General features: G+C 40.2%; 1 protein-coding gene across 8 annotated transcripts in view; it reads left to right on the forward strand.

Annotated features, from left to right (window-relative positions):
- The window catches only part of PAM (peptidylglycine alpha-amidating monooxygenase), a 122,995-nt gene that overhangs the window by 67,568 nt on the left and 36,030 nt on the right, over nucleotides 1–19,397 (forward strand). For all 8 annotated transcript variants that reach the window (XM_054053637.1, XM_054053643.1, XM_054053644.1 and 5 more), the window contains 7 exons: nucleotides 276–361; nucleotides 6,847–6,930; nucleotides 15,951–15,999; nucleotides 16,414–16,481; nucleotides 18,136–18,216; nucleotides 18,335–18,411; nucleotides 18,725–18,828. In XM_054053637.1, coding sequence (XP_053909612.1) covers nucleotides 276–361; nucleotides 6,847–6,930; nucleotides 15,951–15,999; nucleotides 16,414–16,481; nucleotides 18,136–18,216; nucleotides 18,335–18,411; nucleotides 18,725–18,828 — 549 coding nt within the window. The remainder of the gene's footprint in view (nucleotides 1–275; nucleotides 362–6,846; nucleotides 6,931–15,950; nucleotides 16,000–16,413; nucleotides 16,482–18,135; nucleotides 18,217–18,334; nucleotides 18,412–18,724; nucleotides 18,829–19,397) is intronic.

A 19,397-nucleotide genomic window follows, 5' to 3' on the forward strand; every position in this document is an offset into this window, starting at 1 on the left:
TACTAGGCTTGCAGGGACTATCAAAACTCTGGTTTTTGACCCTGTTTGCCTAACCCTATCTTAAGGTAGAGGGAGAGAAAAACCAAAAATGAAAGTTGTGGTGATATCTGGGAAAGCAGTCTGCATTAAAAGAACTCTGTTTAATCAACACACATACAAACCATCTTCACAGATCTTAAAATCAGTGCTTTTGCATGTAGTTCATCTGCCGTTTTCTGATTTCAGAATTAAAATATATATGTATTTCCTTTTGCTTTCTTTCCTTATATTTTTAGGGACTGTGATGAAGGAACATGCAAAGACAAGTCAAACATTTTGTATGCTTGGGCAAGAAATGCTCCACCCACCAGGCTACCCAAAGGTATTGTGGCTTTAAAGTGAAGTGCTTACGTGTGGGGGCAAGGGAGAGAAGATGACAAGGAAGTAAGCACCTGGCATATCTGGGATCCTCCTATAATATTTTTATTATGTTTAATTGATGGAAACTGTATAAATACCAACCCATACATTATTAATTTATTATACTAGCTAATGTACTTGGGTTTTTTTTGTCATTGTGTTTACTATTACATTATGGGTTTCAATAGGGGAGCGATAACTGTTGTAATATAATGCTATATTTCTATATAGCATTAATCTTGCATTTTTTACTATATGTTGTTTGAAGGGTACTATTTATATATCTTACAGCAGCACACAAATTGCATTAAAATATTCTGAAAGCACTAATGAGTTCAATTTAAATATTGACATTTTTCTGTGTCTTAAGTATACCTAGCAATTTTTAATGCTTTTAATTTCTTGATGCTTTGATGTGGTTGAGCAACATATTTATATACCCATTTTCTTGTAAGATAGATGACTTTGCTGAATTCAATCAACATTCTTTAAGTTACTTGGAGTAATTTATCTGGAAGACAGGGAGAAGTAGTTCTTTCTAATAACCACTAAGAGTCCTAGAAGTACCTGCTATCCTACAGCTAAGTCTGAAAATACCTTGAATTAAAAAAACTCTTTCATATTTTATTGCCTCTTTTCATAACCAGGAACAGTGCACAGTATCGTGCAGAGCTTTATTTTCAACAATCCATTGATACACTTACCAGTACAGAAGTTATGTGATTTGGTTATCAGAATATCAACTTGAGGAAAACATTGCTTGGAGGATTCTATGGAAGCCTGTTACTTTGCTGTTAAACTCCAGCTAGTCCTAATGTTCTTGTCTCTAAGCTGTCCATAAATACAAGGCTTGGCAGGGCAGGGATGTTCATAATGCTATTACATTTGCGCACAGAAAGGCTACAAGTCGTGTTTATACGTATGCTTTGCCGGAGGCACTGGGGTTAACTGATTCAATAGGAAGAAATTCATAGAATCATAGAATCTTTAGGTTGGAAAAGACCTTGGAGATCATCAGCTCCAACTGTACCTGTCTACTACTAGATCATGTTGCCAAGAACCTCATCTACCTGCCCTTAAAATGCCTCCGGGGATGGTGACTCAACCACCTGCCTGGGGAGCCTGTTCAAGTGCTTAGTAACCCTTCCTGTGAAGAAATTTTTCCTAATGGCCAATCTAAACTTCCTGATGCAGCTTGACACCATTCCCTCTTGTCCTATCACCATCACTTGGGAGAAGAGACCCACCTCTCCGCAACCTCCTTTTAGGTAGTTCTGGAGAGCAAAAAGGTCTCCCCTCAGCCTCCTTTTCTCCAGGCTAAACAACCCCAGTTCCCTCAGTTGCTCCTCCTAAGACTCATTTTCCAGCCCCTTCACCAGCATTGTTCCCCTTCTTTGGACACGCTCCAGGACCTCAATGTCTTTCTTGTAGTGAGGGGCCCAAAAATGAACACACTACTAAAGGTACTGCTGTACTGGTGTACTCACCAGTGCTGAGTACAGGGGAAGAATCATTTCCCTGGTGCTGCTGGCCACACCATTCTTGATACAAGCCAGGATGCTGTTGGCCTTCTTGCCCACCTGAGCACACTGCTGACTTATGTTCAGTTGGCTGTTGACTGACACCCCCAGATCTTTCTCTGCCAGGCAGCTTTCAAGCTATTCTTTCCAAAGCCTGTAGCTCTGCACAGGGCTTTTGTCCCAAGTGCAGGACTCTGCACTTGGCCTTGTTAAACCTCTTCCTGTTGGCCTCAGCCCATCGATCCAGCCTGTTCAGATCCCTCTGTAGAGCCTCCATACCCTCCAACTGATCAACACTTCCTCCGAGTTTAGTGTCATCTGCAAACTTGCTGAGAGTGCATTTGATCCTCTCGTCCAAGTTGTTAATAAAAATATTGAATAGAACTGGTCTCAGCAACACACCCTGGGGGACACCACTTGTGATCGTTGGCCATCAGCTGGATTTAACTACATTCACCACCACTCTTTGGGCCTGGCTGTCAAGCCATTTTTTAACCCAGCATAGGCTACACTGGTCCAGGAGGGTGGAAGCCAGTTTCTCAAGCAGGACACTGTGAGATACTGTATCAAAGGCTTCGCTAGAGTCCAGGCACACTATATCCACAGCCTTTCTCTCTTCCATCAAATATATCACTTTGTCATAGAAGGAGATCAAGTTAGTTTGGTAGGATCTGCCTTTCATAAATCGACACTGAGTGGGCCTGATCACTTGGGTGTCCTGTCTGTGCTGTGAGATAGCACTCAAGATGACCTGCTCTATGACCTTCCCTGGCACTAGGTCAGACTGAGAGTCCTGTAGTTCCCTGGATCCTCTCTCCGGCCTTTCTTGTAAATGGGTGTAACATCTGCCAGCCACCAGTCCAATGGAACTTCCCCAGTCAGCCTGGACTGCTAGTAGATGATGGAAGAAAAAGGTTTGGCAAGCACCTCCATGAACTCCCTTAATACTCTTACATGAATCCTGTCCGGCCCTATAGACTTATGAATGTGTAATTTGCCTAGCAGGTCTCTAAATATTTCCTCTTGGATCAAGGGAGCTGTGTTCTGCTCTTCCTCCCTGTCTGCTGGCTTGTGAGGTTGAGTACCCAGGGAATATATCTTACCTTACTATTAAAGATTGAGGCAAAGAGGGTGCTAAGCTCTTCAGCCTTATCCTCATCCTTTGTTGCTATCGTTCCCCCTGCATCCAGTAAAGGATGGAGATTTTTCTTGCTCCTTCTTTTGTTATTGATATATTTGCAGAAGAATGTTTTATTATCTTTCACAGAATGGGCCAATCCAAGTTCTAACTGAATCATAGAAGCATAGAATCACCAGGTTGGAGAAGATCTCTTGGATCTTTGAGTCCAACCATTCCTATCTGACACTAAACCATGTCCCTGAGCACCTCCTCTACCCGTCTTTTAAATACCTCCAGGGATGGTGAATCAACCACCTCCCTGGGCAGCCTCTGCCAGAGCCCAGTGACCCTTTCTGTTAAAAATTTTTTTCCTGATATCCAGTCTGAACCTCCTCTGGCACAGCTTGAGGCCATTCCCCCTTGTCCTATCTCCTGTCACTTGAGAGAAGAAGCCAGCATCCTCCTCTCTACAACTTCCTTTCAGATAGTTGTAGAAGGCAATAAGGTCTCCCCTCAGCCTCCTGTTCTCCAGGCTAAACAACCCCAGTTCCCTCAGCTGCTCCATCGTAAGACTTGTTCTCCAGCCCCTTCACCAGCTTCGTTGCTCTTCTCTAGACACATGCCAGAGCCTCAACATCCTTCTTATAGCAAGGTCTTTAGCCCCTCTGATTTTCTCTCTACAAGATCTCACGTCATCTTTGTAGTCCTCACGAGTTGTCTGCCTCTTCTTCCAGAGTTTGTATATTTTCCTCTTTTTCCTGATTTCTATCCAGAGCTCTTTATTCAGCCAGGCTGGTTTTCTTCTAGCCCTTGTGCTGTCAGGAATTCCTTCTTAAAGAGTATCTAGCCCTCGTGAGCACCTTTGCCCTGAAGGACTTTCTCCCATCAACTTGTTCAAGCAACCTTCTGAATAGACTGAAGTCTGCCCTCTGGAAGCCCAAGGTGGCTGTTGACCTCCCACCTTGCTTCTCCTACAGCTGAGAGTTCTATCATCTCACGATTGCTATGCCTCAGGTGTCCTCCAACTGTCACATCTCCCACAAGTCCTTCTCTGTTGACAAATAGCAGGTCCAGCCTGGTACCTTCCCTAGTTGGCTTGCTCACCAGTTGTGTCTTCCACACACTCCAGAAACCTCCTACACTATTTCCTTTCTGCTGTATTTTACTGCCAGCAGACATCTGGTAATTCAAAGTATCCCACAAGGACAAGGGCTAGTGATCATGAGACTTCTCCCAGTTGCTAATAGATTAACTCATCAGCCTCCTCATCGTGGCTGGGTGGTCTATAGCAGACTCCCACCACAATATGTGCCTTACTAGGTGAACCTCTGACTTTAACCCATAGACATTCAACCTTGTCATCACCACCAAATGAGCTTGAGGCTGTCGAAATTCTGTCTCTAACATAGAGGGCTGCCCCACCACCTCTCCTTCCTTGTCTATCCCTTCTGAAAAGTCTGTTGCCTTCAATAGCAGCACTCCAGTTGCGTGAGTCATCCCACCACGATTCTGTGAGAGCACTTATATCATAGTCCTCCTACCTCACAATAACTTCTACTTCTTCCTCTTTGTTGCTCATGATGTGTGCATTGGTGTAGATGCACTTCAGCTGGGCTGTTGATCCCACTATGGTCTGAAGGGAACAGTCTTAATTCCTAAGCAACTACTCCCTGAATTAGCTAACCCTTCTGTGGTGCCATTTGAAGTACTATTCCTGTCTTTCTGTGAGGTGGCAGACCAAGGGTCCTTGCCAGCACACCATTCCTCATAAAATGGAGTGCCTTTCCCAGGCTTTTTTCGATCAAGCCTGGTTATGTCCCCCTCCCCCTTCACATCTAGTTTAAAGCTCTGTTAATGAGCACTGCTGTCTTCTTGGTGAGTACCATTTTGCCCCATGGAGGCAGGTGTACCCCGTCCTTTGATAGCAAACCTGGTGATTTGCCCATAAACCCATGATCCAAGAACCCAAAGTTTTGCTCCTCCCACCGGGTTCGGAGCCAGTTATTTATTTCCTGGCTCTTCCTAATCTTTCCTTCATCACTCCAGTAGTAGGAATGACAGGGGAAGAAACAACTTGTGCCCCCGAGCCCTTCACCATACTTCTCAGGGCCCTAAAATGCCTTTTAATTATTCGTAAATTTTTTGTTGAGGTTTTGATATTACCTAATTGGAAGATCAGGAATAGATAATAATCAGTGGGCCTGACCAGAGTTGGTAGTTCACTCACTACATCTCTAACTGAGGTCCCAGGATGGCAGCAAACTTCCCTCTGTAATGGGTCTGGTCTGCAGATTGGTCCTTCTGTTCCCTTTAGAACAGAGTTCCTTATGACAATAACCTGCCTCCTCTTCTTATCAGGGGCTGTTTTAATGGAAGTCTTCTTGTGTCTTAATGTAGGGAACAGAGCTTCATATCTGTTGCGCAGGGGAACCTGGGGGGCTGAGGCTGACACAGGGGAGACATGCCTGTTGCATTGGGCAGGCATTCCATCTCCTAAGTTTCTTTCTTCAGCTGAATGGAGAGAGGATGGGGACTCTTCTTTCATATAGCCTGCCTGTTGGATCTTAAACAGGGAGCATAGGGTGTTACTCCAATGGTCAATTTCCCTCTCACAGTCTTATGGTCCTCAGCCTGCTCACCTCTTCCCTGAGCTCTGCCACCAGTGGAAGGAGTTCCTCCACTTGAGCACAACTCTCACAAGTGAATTCCCCACTGGTATCTGATATTGAAGCAGGAGGGGGACACGTCCTGTAGCCTGCAATCTGAGTGGCAGCATCTACCCTCGGGGGCTCTGTCTGGGAGGCTTCATCAGTCCCGGCTGGTACAGAGCTTGGAGCAGCTCTAGTTTTCTGCTGAGTGGCCACCGTGGTTCTCTGCTGCTCCTGGCCAAGCTCCGGTGCCCTCCTCACTTGCCTTATGTGTGCAAACTGCCACACCATGCTTCTCTAACACACCACACACCTGTTTGCCTGCTCCTGTTTGCAGCGTTCCAGTTGCTGGCACTCCCAGGGGGTTGTTTAAATCTCCCACGGTTGATCCTGGGATCGCACCCCGTGTGTCAGCCGCCATGTAGGAGCTGGGAGTCTAGAGCTGCCTGCCTTGCTCCGTCCGGGGTTCCTGGGCTTCCCCGGCTCTGCCAGCTGCCCCTTTGCTTCAATGTAGTGCCCGGCTGCAGCACTTACTGTGTCTGCCGCTGATACACCCTGCTTGAGCCGAATTGCTTTCTCAGCTTCTTTCGAGTAATTTTTCAAATTGTTTCAGATTCCTCTGTTTTATTCTGTGCCTGTGCTGTTAACTTCCGTTAACAAGTAACATAGCTTCATGATTTCCACAAGATTTTACTGCATACAATATTAGTTTGCATCTCAAAATATTTTATTACAGATCTATATATCCTTTCGTTCTCTGTGTATCCTTAGTAAGTCCTTGTTAATCAGTTTATATAATTCATAGATTGTACAAGAAATGAAATTTTTACCAAATCCTACAAGGATGGCAAAATTCTATTTTATTTATATATATAATACATCAAATCAATATTCATATTCTTGACTGAGAAAATTCTCTGCTCAATGCAGGTATCTGTTCATTAATAGCATAGCTATGGTCATTGCTTCTTAGTCTGTTTGGGAACATGTTTTGTGATGGTTTTCCCAGTTTTCAGGCCAATGTTTTCTTCAGTGTTGCCCTGGTGAAATTTTCTACCCCTTCACTGTATGCTACTGCAGGGATTTGTATTTTTAGATACGGTTAGCAGTGGTGAACCATCTCTCATTTTCTGAAAATAGTGCATTTTCCTTATTTTAGGTGTTGGATTCAGAGTTGGAGGAGAAACAGGTGGAAGATTTTTTGTGCTCCAGGTACACTATGGGGATATTAGTGCATTTAGAGGTACGTATTTTGAAAATCTATTCTGTAAGTTTTATCAGTTACAGCATCAAAAATATTTACTTTACTTGTAACAAAGAATTTTACTGGTAGTGCCACCCACAAAGGTAAAGATCAATGGGCAAATTTATGATAAGGTCTGTATATTAACTTGACTTCTTTATAAGCTTGCTTTATCTCTATAAACATTTGAAAGGTGAATGGATTTTTTTCCTCAAAAAATATAGAGCAAATTCCTTAAAGTAATGAAAGGGCAGATTAATAATTTTAAATGTAAAAATAAACTTGTTTTTCCCTGTATAATTCAGTCTTTTATTTAAGAAAGTAGAAACAAATACTTGTGAACACCCTTAACCTGTCCACCTCATGTGAATAGCTGGTCAAAAAGATGACATGCACTGGCCAGTCAATCACAGTGTATGTGTTTGGAAAAAGTTGTAACTAGTGGAGACAGGATCTTTTCTTTTAAAAAACCCACTCATTTCAAGCATTGCTAATAAGCTTGTTGTTTTCAGTGAGTGTTTGTCAGAATTACAGAATGGTTGTGGTTGGAAGGAACCTATGGAAATTATCTGTTCTACCCATCCTTGCTCAAGCAGGGCCACGTACAGCCGGTCGCCCAGGACTGGCTAGGTCCTAGGTTACCTTTTGGGTATCTCCAAGGATGGAGACTCCACGAACACTCTGGGCAACCTGTGCCATTCCTTGGTCACCTTCAGAGTGAAAGTGTTTCCTGATATTGAGAGGGAACCTTCTCTCTTTCAGTTTGTACCCATTGCCTCTGATCCTGTCACTGGGCACTGCTGAGAAGAGGATGACTCCATCTTCTTTGCGTCTTCCCCTCGGGTACTTGTGTACATAGATAAGATCTTCCCCAGTCCTTTTCTTCTGAACACTCCCGATTCTTTCAGCCTTTCCTCAGAGGAGAGAAGCTCCAGTCTCTTCATGATCTTTGTGGGCCTTCCTTAGACTTTTTCTGCAGTACCTCCATGTCTCTTGTACTAGGAAGCTCAGCACTTCACACAGCATGCTAGGTGTGGCTTCACCAGTGCTGAGAAGAGGGGAAGGGTCACCTCCCTTGACCTGCTGACAGTACCTTAGCTGTTGCGGCTGAGGATACCATTTGCTTTCTTTGCAGCAAAGCCACATTGCTGACTCATGTTCAATTTGGTGTCCACTAGAACCCCAGAGGTCTTTTCTGCTGAGCTGATTCCTGGCATGTGCTGGTGGCTGAAGTTATTCCTTCCCAGGCTTTGCACTTCTTGTTGGACTTCAGGTTGTTGTCAGTTCACTTCTGCAGCCTGTTGAGGTCCCTCTGGCTGGCAGCATAATTCACTGGTGAATCAGCCTTTCCTTCAGATTTGGTTTCATCAACAAACTTTGCCGACAGTACACTGCCTCATCATCATCCAGCTCCTTAATGGAAATGTTAAACAGTACTGGACCCAGTACTGTCCCCTGGGGTGCACTGCTGGTTAATGTCCTCCAACTAGACTTTATGCCTCTATTCATCACTCTCTGGGTCTGACCATTTCAGCCAGTTTTCAGTCCACCTAACCAGCCCATACTTTATATGCTTGGATTAACAAAATTTGAGGTTCATTAATGCACATTGAGATATTGGTGATGTGAGATTTTTTGGTAGGAGCTTAATTTTTTTTTTCATTTATAGATGTAAGCCTACAGAATTGTGATGGCTGAAGAAGTGTCAACTGATAGGCCTATAATTTAGGAGGTGATAGTAGTGTCATGTATTTTTTCAATAGATGAAGTGTGACAGAATACCCTCTGTTTCATTTCAGTGCATTTTACTTGGTAGTCTGATATCTTATTTTCAAAGTGAAAAATAATGTTAGCTTTTCTACCATTTTTGTGAGAAAAACGTTTTTAATGTAATCTACCTGTAAAAATTCCAGTAAAGAAAAATATAAATTGAATCTCCTAATAATGTAAATGTTGTAAACCTTCATAGTAGTGTTCAATTATTTTTAATGCATAACCTTTGAGTAGATTTACAGATACTTTTAAACTTCAGGAATGACATGAAGAGAGCTTCTTTTGTATGAATGAGGTGTCTGTACATAACTGGGACTCGTCGAAGTATAATAGTATAGTCATTGCAGTTTGTATTTAAGCACGTGTTGTTGCAGTTCAGAACAGAAGAAATTATGAAATATACTTAGTTAACTATGCTTTTAGTAGCATATCGAAGATTCAGAAGCACTGTTCAGTGCTTCTGATTTACTGATTTTCTGATTTTTTTCTAATTTTCTGATTTACGGATTACTGCAAATATAAAATATTTGTTTTGAGGTACCAATTATTTACATATTAGCACCTAATATTACTATTTATAATTTTTTTTAAAAAAATGTCATATTAAAATGTAAGAACTCTCATTTTCCACTGTTTATCAGAAGGATATTTCTCTTTTCATTAACCAGTTATTAAAGGAACTCCAGTCACAAGTGGAGTTCCTCAGGGCTCAGTACTGGGTCCAGCTCTGTTCAATGTCTTTATCAATGACCTGGATGAAGGCATTGAGTGCACCCTCAGCAAGTTTGCAGATGACACTAAGCTGGGAGGAAGTGTCGACCTGCTGGAGGGTAGGGAGGCTCTGCAAAGGGATCTGAACAGGCTGGACTGCTGGGCCGAGACCAATGGGATGAGGTTTAACAAGACCAAATGCCGGGTCCTGCACTTGGGGCACAACAACCCTATGCAGCGCTACAGACTGGGGGAAGAATGGCTGGAGAGCTGCACAGAAGAGAAGGACCTGGGGGTGCTGGTTGACAGCCGACTGAACATGAGCCAGCAGTGTGCCCAGGTGGCCAAGAAGGCCAATGGCATCTTGGCTTGTATCAGAAATGGGGTCACCAGCAGGTCCAGGGAGGTTATTCTCCCTCTGTACTCGGCACTGGTGAGACCGCACCTCGAATACTGTGTTCAGTTCTGGGCCCCTCACCACAAGAAGGATGTTGAGGCTCTGGAGCGTGTCCAGAGAAGAGCAACAAAGCTGGTGAGGGGGCTGGAGAACAAGTCTTATGAGGAGCGGCTGAGAGAGCTGGGGTTGTTTAGCCTTGAGAAGAGGAGGCTGAGGGGAGACCTTATTACTCTCTACAACTACCTGAAAGGAGGTTGTGGAGAGGAGGGAGCTGGCCTCTTCACCCAAGTGACAGGGGACAGGACTAGAGGGAATGGCCTGAAGCTCCGTCAGGGGAGGTTCAGGTTGGATATCAGAAAAAAAATTCTTCACAGTAAGAGTCATTGGGTACTGGAACAGGCTGCCCAGGGAGGTGGTCGAGTCGCCTTCCCTGGAGGTGTTTAAGGAACGGGTGGATGAAGTACTTAGGGACATGGTTTAGGGAGTGTTAGGAACGGTTGGACTCGATGATCCAATGGGTCCTTTCCAACCTTGTGATTCTGTGATTCTGTGAATTATTATTTCCCTCTCTTCTTAGCTATAATCCACAACTATGTATGCACTTCATGCTCAGATACACAAATAAAGCTTATGGTGTCTTGTTTAAAATACACATAATTAAAAATAAGCTGGAAAACAAAAATTCTACAAAAAAATAGGGAATATATTCAAAGAGCCTCTTGGAAAAATAGGAGTTGCTTTATTTGACTGCACTTTCTATGTTGCAGAAGCTAAAGTGATTTTGGTTTGGAGTTATGGTTGATAATGGATACAGTTATGTGACAAGTGAAAAGTTGTCAGAAATTAGTCTTTTTTATGTGTTCATTAGTGTTTAGGATTCAGATTCAAAAATGAATCTAGTCATCATTAGATATATAAGGGCACCCAGTCGGCTTTCAGCTTGAGATGTAGGGATATGCAATGCAGTTATCATACTTTTCTGAATTTATTCTTCCCTGTAAATGCCTTCACATCTGATTTTTAAGTATATGAGTTTTTCTTTTCAAATACTAAGAATTTCTTTTTTCCTGTCCTCTCTATAACAAAGATTAATGTTGTTTCTAACACACTGTATTAATATCTTAGTCTTTTCCAGCACATATAAGAATACAGACCCTATCATCCAGGATCAAAATAATAAATTTATTACTAATAATCTCGTAACTTTTCCTGTATGAAAGGTAATCACGTTCTGTCATTTTCTATGTAAAGGTGGCATTGTTTGAAGCAATTAATATTTTTTTCTTTGCACTTGGAGCAAACTTTTGGTAAATTCTTTAATTCTTGTTCAATTTTAGCTCCTCTCTTGTTCCCTTTCTTGTTCCCTGTCTTTTCTTGTGTAAGGCACAAAATATTTGCATTCTCAGCTCCTTCTCCTAATCCTTGCCTATTCACTGAGAGTAGATTCATTTAATCCCCTACCAGAATTATGTCACCCACATTACTTATAATATCACAGACATACGTGCTTTTGTGACATGGGTGTGCGGTTCTCAGAGTTGTATTTAGTTTTGTTATTTTTGGTTGGGGAGAGTAATTACTTTTGGCCACGAGGCTGCTAGATGTCTTAAAAACTTCTTCATAAGCATGTGAATTGTAAACTGTCATTTAGGTTCTAGCCTAATTTGAAGTCTGGATTCAGTATGCTTCTTGTTTATACCCAAAAGGCTTAACATTGGTGTCATTACTATGTACTAGTACATAAAGGTTGTCTACTAGAAGATGGAGACTCCCTTTTTACAAGGAGTCACAAGGAAAAGACAAGGGGTAATGGGTATAAATTGCTCCTAGGGAGATTCTGATTGGATTCCAGAAGAAAATTTTTGACCATGAGAACAGTTGAACAGTGGAATAATCTCCCCAGAGAAGTGGTAGATTCCTCTACATCGGACACTTCTAAGGATCAGCCTGACGGGGTGCCAGGCCATCTCATTTAAACTATATATCACCTTGAAGGTTGGACCAGATGATCCCTGATGTCCCTTCCAATCTGGCATTCTATGGTTCATATTCCCAGTTATTCAGGTCTACGATATGTTATGCTATGCTGTCAGCACACCAGTCATCTGTGACCCTTACAAGATATTTATTTGTTAAAAGAATTAGACCAGACTAGGATCAACAATTGTTTCTCTCTCTTCTATTTGGAAAGTAAATTGTGAAAATGGCACTGGAATGTCTGTGCTCGTGTTTTGTTTTTCACAAACTGAAGATAAGAATTTTATTCTAGACTTATAAATTTTTCTGAACTACTTCTAGGTGAGTGAACAGACCAGCAAGAGCAAACACCTTGACTCATTAAAAAAATATTCAGCTATTGTTCTTTTGTGTTTTTTCCAAGACTTCAGGTTCATTTTTGTTCTGCGTGCCTTTGTCTTTTTAAATATACCTTGTACAAAGTTACTTCCCAGTGGGCGTTGGCTCTGGAATTGCCTTGCTCAGAGGTTGTACTCTAACTTTGGGGCTACTTCTTATGTGTAATGAGGCAAAGCCAGTTCTGAGACCGTATGTGATCATCTTGGTACAAATTAAAGGAGTGACTTTGAAATAACAAGAAATTTGGAGCTTCATAAAAAGCACGCCTCTGTTACAGTGAAAGCGTTTAAGTATTCTAGCAGATGTATTTGAGTGCTATACTATTCCTGTTAAATATAAGAAATAGAGCACTGAAGAATCTGAGGAAACCGTTTGAACTATGTGCTCTGTAATTTATAATCCATGTACCCAGTTGAAAGAAAATAGGTTTTGAAATGTGTTTATTTTTCTAAATCTTATTTTTAAAAAAACTAGAATTTTAAGTATCTAGGAAGCCATAGAAGTCTCGACTTTTATAGCAGATTATCATAGATGTAACTTGGAAGTTCAGGATTGCAAGTATACATAGACAGACTGGCAGGAGGCCTGTCAGACTCACATCGGAAATTTTAGCAAAATCAGTCTACAGAATGACAGTATTTCTGTTCAGGATGATTTGGCTTCTCCTTAATTTCATTTGACAAACTCTGGGTAGTTCTATTATTTGAGATATTAATTCTGTTTTCTATGAGAAATAGGAGTAGCATTGGCAATTCTTTTTAACTAATATAACAGTTTCTTGACAGTTAGACTTGTAATTGCCATTACAATGTTGTCTGGTTCAGTTTTGAAAACAAATGATCTATTTAAACCTGAAATCAGAATATACACTGTTGGTTTTGTTTGACATGGGTAAATAAAAGCAGAGAATAATTGATGTGATTGTGCATATTTGCACGCCACACAAGAGGCAGTCAGAAGCACAGCTTCTAGTTTTGTTTGAGTTGGAAACTGCATGGACAATTGGCTTTTGTTTAAACCTGTTTCTCAGGTATATAAAAGTGCTGGGGTTTGATATTGCCACATGGCAAATAGTACCTAGCATGTTCTTCATCTCAGAGCACTACATGTTTGCTGAACAGCTGAAACAAAAAAATCTAAGTAGTTAGATAAGCTGGAGTGGAAGACTGGGAGGTCTTTAAGATTATGCTTGGTTTGTGCACTGTTTAAGGATATTGTAGTGGAGCTTGAAAAGAGTTTTCACTGGAATGGGCATGGTCTGGCTGCACCCAGGAGGGTTCAGCAGCTTTGAATTTTCAAGGTGCTGAGCTGTAGGGAGAAGCAAGGAAACAGTGTTTCAAGCATAAGTCTGTTGTTCTTGAAAGAATGTTTAGCTCAATCATGGCTAAATATAACCACAGACTAAATTATTGTGTCAAGGGATTTCTGAAAGTCTTGAACAACGTATCACAATCGGTGAGAATTGGCAACAGGGACAGAAAGTTCTGCAGCCAGGCGCTACATCGAGGCAGAAGGGAACTCCACCTAGAGTGGGGGGAGCCGTAGAGGGAGTGAGGCGTGGGCAGCTCCTGAATACCAGGAGTGTCCGCTCCCGTGTGGGCAGCTGAGGGGGAGGTGGCATTCGGAGAAGCATCTGTGGGAGGTTTAACAGCCCATACGGAACACCAGTGACAGGACTGCAGTGAACAGGAGCAGGTAAACAGGTGTGTGGCATGTCAGAAGGGTGTGGCGAGGCAGTTTGTGAGGCAGTTTGTATGGGCAGGGCAAGCGAGCAAGGGCTCTGAGCCTGATGTGAGCAGTAAAACCTTGGGTTCTTTGACCATGGCTTGGCCTGCATGACACCAGGTTTGTTAACAAAAGAAGGGGTACTCTTGTCCCCAAGGGACAAAAGGATGCTTACTAAGAAGCTGGCAGGGCTCATCAATAGATAAAAACAGGCTTGATAGAAAATTTTCTTCATTGAAAATGTTATTGGGCACTGGAACAGGCTGCCCAGGGAGGTGGTTGAGTTGCCATCCCCTGAGGTATTGAAAAGATGGGTAAGATGAGGTGCTCAGAGATGTCATTTAGTAGTGGACAGGCATGGTTGGACTTTATGATCTGAAAGGTCTTTTCCAACCTGGTGATTCTATGATTCTGTGACTTTATGATTCTATGATCTGTCTGTTGTTGACAGACCACTACAAATCGGCTTCTTGTGCCAGGAGTTGATGTACATTTCTTCTGATACTGATTAATATGACTGCCTCATGTAGCAGCAATAACTTTCCCACTGTTTCCAGTTCACTTTGAAATGACTCAATTTAGATGAAAATATTGATTTTTTCCCAGTTATCTGAAAATTTAAATAGTGTGAAATATATTGGAGTCGTTTCCCTCCTGCTGCAATATTTTTAAAAGAGATACTTTGACAGAGTAAAGGTTAGATTTTTCAGACATGACTCATTTGGCATGTGACAGGTTTGGTTTTATTGTTGTCGGCTGAAAAAGAATATTTAAAAGACAGGATGGTGATGTTTTGAACTATAAATTAGAAAACTGAGGACAAAACTACTGATCGCATTTTAAATTTAAAATTTTATTTTAAGTAACAAAGTAAAATGTTCTGAAAGGAAGCAAGCATTTCTCAACTTTCTTTAAAATTGCTAGTGCACACTTTCTAACAATGTTAAACTTATTAAAGTTGATTTCTGCAGCATCAGCTGTGTTATATGAATAGCCAAAAATTTAGTAAAAATATTTAGTTTGAGGTGAGAAAAGTGCAGCAAAAGAGAATTCTTAAAAGACCTTCTATAGCAAACAGAGGTATTGAGATTGTAAGGGAAGCCTTCTGCAGTGATAAGTAGAAGTGGATGAATGGTATGCCTGTTAAAGAGAAGTTCAAACCCTAAATAAGTGAATTCCAGTTTCAAACTGGCTGTGGCTCCTAGGTGAGAACAATAAATTCAGGGTGTTTCCTCCTCCACCTTTTTCCTCCACCATTCGTGTGCGAATGATGAATTCAAGAGTCTTTTCCTGCAACCTTAATTGCTTAGTAAGTGCACAAGTACACAATAATACAGTGTAAAGACCTTCTCATTTTGGTTCAAATTTATTTTCCTCCGATAATTTTTTACACGTACTTGATCTCCAGGTTCAATGTCTTATAATTCTATTTCAAGTGGTGCTCCCTAATACCAATAATCTTGTTGCACAAATAATACATATAGTTTCACTTGTTCATCTCTATGTAATAGGCTGGTCCTTGCTGGGATAGAAGTCCCAGGTACTGCTTGGGTGTATTTCTTATGTTCCATAAAACTAGATATAGAGATTTAGAGCCTCTGGGTCTTTTTCTTCTTCTTTTTTTTTTTTCATCATTGTATGTAATTGTTGTAAGATCCCCAATGCCTTGACTACTTGAATGCATATAGATGCTCCAAAATATCAACCTCTACCTGAATCTATTAACTGTGATACTCCATGTCTAGGAAATACTTCCTTAAGTGAGGTTGGACTTAGTGATCTCAAAGGTCTTTTCCAAGCTAGGGATTCTATGATTCTGTAATTCGAAGTAGATTTTTTGCCACAGTTCGTGAATCTGCCCTTTGGGTAGGAGAAGCCACCATGTACCCTGATAATTGGTCATAACAATGATGATGTATGAACATATTGCTGCAACCAGTAAGATTAAAATTTATTTTGTCTTCTGGTATTTTTTATACAGCAGAAGAATGTTATTAAAATGGAATAATTTCAGATGGGTTCATTTGCTAACAAAACAACTGTCTTGTGGTTTGTACAGATAAACATAGTGATTGCTCTGGTGTGACTTTACATCTCACGCATCAAAAGTAAGTATTTTTAAAAATACTTAACTGTTCTGACTTTTTTCGTCAGAACAGAGGGCATTGAAACCCCTCCTTTAGATTCCTTTGAAAATATGTGAAATGAAAATAATACAGACTAAATTAATCCAGCCTAAGAGCTTCATGTTTAGATATCTGGGACAAGACCAGCAGGTATGTAGTTGATCATTTTGTCTTCTTTCACATACTTTGTAGATGATGCTTTAAAAATTGTAGCTCAGTATGAAAAAAAGTGAGGAAAGGAAAGTGCTGTGTAATAGCTTCTTTCTCAGTAGATCAGTTTCAGATATAATCCAACTTTTAGAAAATAGTGGTATTAAATAGTATTGCATATTGTGTCACTTGCAGTTGTTTTTTTACAAAGGATTTGTCTAGCAGAGCTTGGGTTTTGAATTGCAGGCAGCCTTTGATTGCTGGAATGTATCTTATGATGTCTGTGAACACTGTAATACCACCAGGCGAGAAAGGTAAGTAATAATTCTACAAAATGATTATATAATTTTAGCTTCTGATTTATTTTTACTGCTCACTGAAGAAGAAAATATAGTAAGTCTTACTGAATAGATGGGCAAATTAATTGCTTAATTAAACAATTTATGAAAAAACAGTCATAATTTTAAAATTGCATCATATTTCCTGGTGACTACGTCAGCAAAGGCAATCAGTGTTGTAGAAAACAATATTGTACAAATAGTAATAATCTGTGCCTTACTGAAGTTTCTAGGACAATTAAGAGTATTTCTTTGATTTATTTTCATAATACTATTTTACCAAAAATGCCCTGCCTGTTTTCTTATTTATGTTCCCCCAAAATACCACGTGATTTTTTTTTTACTCTTCCTCATCTGCATTTGTGATTTACTAAGAGTTCAGTTTTAATAAATGAATTTCTACTGGTAAGTAACTGCTCATGAAAAATTTTATTGCTGTGTTCCTAGTTGCTGATGAGGTCACAGTGCTGAAAAAACATTGTAAAACAAAGTTTCCAAATAGTTTCTATTCAGAATCCTACTCAGTGGATTTGGTCTGAAACTCAGCTTGGAGAGTCCCAGTTTTGCTTCAAACTAGCATGGAATATTCTGTTTTAAGGAAGTTTAGCACTGGCCTTAAATTTTCCTGTGCTACACCAGAATTGTAAATTAGCTATCTGAGAACACCAGTTACAGTTTAACCCTTTACAGGTAGCTGCCTAAATAAGATGAGATAGTCAAATGTTCGACTGACTTGAACTGTTTGGTGAGTTCACCAACTTGAAATCTTTTTTTAATTTGAATTGAAATTTAATATATTCTACTCTTCAATGTGAAGACTTATCAAACTCACCCCTCCCCCCAAACTGAAAAAATGAGCGATTTTTAGCTAGAGGGGTCAGGGAGAGGGGAATAAAAATAGTTCTGTGCCTGTTGATAACTACCTTTTCTCCAGTTCTCAAGTAAAGCATGTTCTTAAGTAAAGCATGAAGTTTATTATAATAGGAAAAATACAGCCAGTCCCTAGATGCCTCTCGGAGGGGCATTGTCAGAGGAATTTCTTTCTAGTCTCTTCCTTAGCTATGTTAGTGCACCTAACACAAGTACTAGCTTGCAAACATTGTTTGTACAGCAGTTCTCTGCCTAGCTCTGCACCTAATCCTGTATCTTTAAGACTGGGCCTAGAACTATAAGATCTTAAAATCAAGCTTTCGGTATAAGTTGTATCAGTTTAAAATTATATCAGTTTATTTTAGTTTTCACCTAGGGAGGTTATTTACCATAGCTATGTTTATTTCAAGCGTCCATCAGCCTAGTCTCTAAGCAAATGTATTACTTTTCTTTGTTACATAGCAGTAGTGTACTCTGGAAAAAATGCTGCTGAGTTTCAGCCGCATTTTGTATGATATCATCACAGCAGGTAATATGCAAGTGGCATGTGCTATATTTTATTAGGTTTTCTTTACAGGTGTCTTGAGATAGACACTGCAGAAGTATGAGATATTATGCAGTGTCTTTTGAAATTGTCTGTTGTCCAGTGCACGTGTACCTTTTGTAAGCTGCTTTCACACTGACTGAATTACAGTAGTGTAACGTTTCTCTCTGATAAATAACATGTTTTTCTTTGTTTATTGCCATCGTATTTTCATAGTGGTTGATGCAGACATTGCCTGCCATTACAAAAGGTTTCCAATGCACCTTTTTGCCTACAGAGTTCATACACACAGACTAGGTAAGTTTTTTATTGCAACATAAGAATATCAAATATTTAACAGAAAAATGCTGACACTACAACAGATTATTTTAGAAGGATGTCTGATGTTCACGTACGTATTATTGGTATGTTATAGGAAAAGTAGTGAGTGGATACAGAGTGAGAAATGGTCAATGGACGTTGATTGGTAGACAGAGCCCACAACTACCACAGGTTGGTTGTTTTTTTAATCCTAAATGTAAATTTTAATTATCTTTATTTAAAACTGAGAAGCTGAATTGGCAGTCATGTATCCACAGATTTGCCTCATGGCGTTTCTACTGGTACATGTTATTGAGCCACTGGAAGGTAATACTGCCAAGTATTATCATCGTTGCTTTATGATTCAAAACCCATTACAAAATTACTTTTCAGTAATTTTTCAGTACTTTTCAGTAGCACTGTCATTTCTCTGTGTGTGTGTGTGTTTTGATGTAAATTATATGAGTTGCTCTCACTAATTAGAGTGCATCGACCTCTCTTTCAGGCATTCTATCCAGTAGAACATCTTGTAGATGTTAGCTATGATGATATCCTAGCAGCTAGATGTGTGTTCAGTGGTGAAGGCAGAACTACAGAGACACATATAGGGTAAATTTTCTCTATTTGCTCCATTCCCTAACCATGTTTTTTCCAGAGTATTTGTTATGTGTTGAAGTGTATTTGCTTCCTGTCTTCTTCCATGATAGTTCCAGTGAACTGTTAAATTCTACCAGAATGCTGTATTTTGCCATCTAGTATGCTAAAGATTTAACTCTACAGAATGTTCAATTGTCTTTACTTATGTGAATAAGTGTTCAGAACCCATCCCAGGTAGAGCTATGCTGCCAGTCACCTTGCTCATATGCTATGCACTTAGAGGATTCAGATTAACAATCCAAAAACAGTGTGTGTTTTAATAAGTTGAGGTTATTTACTGTTTAAAACAAAATAAATCTTCAGAATTTCTCTTCATTATTTCAGAAAGAGAATTTATGGAATCTTAAAAAATTCTGATAAATTTTAACTTATCATAAAATGTAGCCTTAAAATTTTGTCATAGTGTACCAGTTACCTTTTTTCGATGTGAAAATATACAGGTATTTATGAAAAACAATGAAAGCAGAAATGAGTAGTAATGATAAATAGGAAAATCTGAACTGTGTTTTTCAGTGATGCTA

Source organism: Cuculus canorus, chromosome Z (genome assembly GCF_017976375.1).
Source record: "Cuculus canorus isolate bCucCan1 chromosome Z, bCucCan1.pri, whole genome shotgun sequence".
NCBI classification, from domain to species: Eukaryota; Metazoa; Chordata; class Aves; order Cuculiformes; family Cuculidae; genus Cuculus; species Cuculus canorus.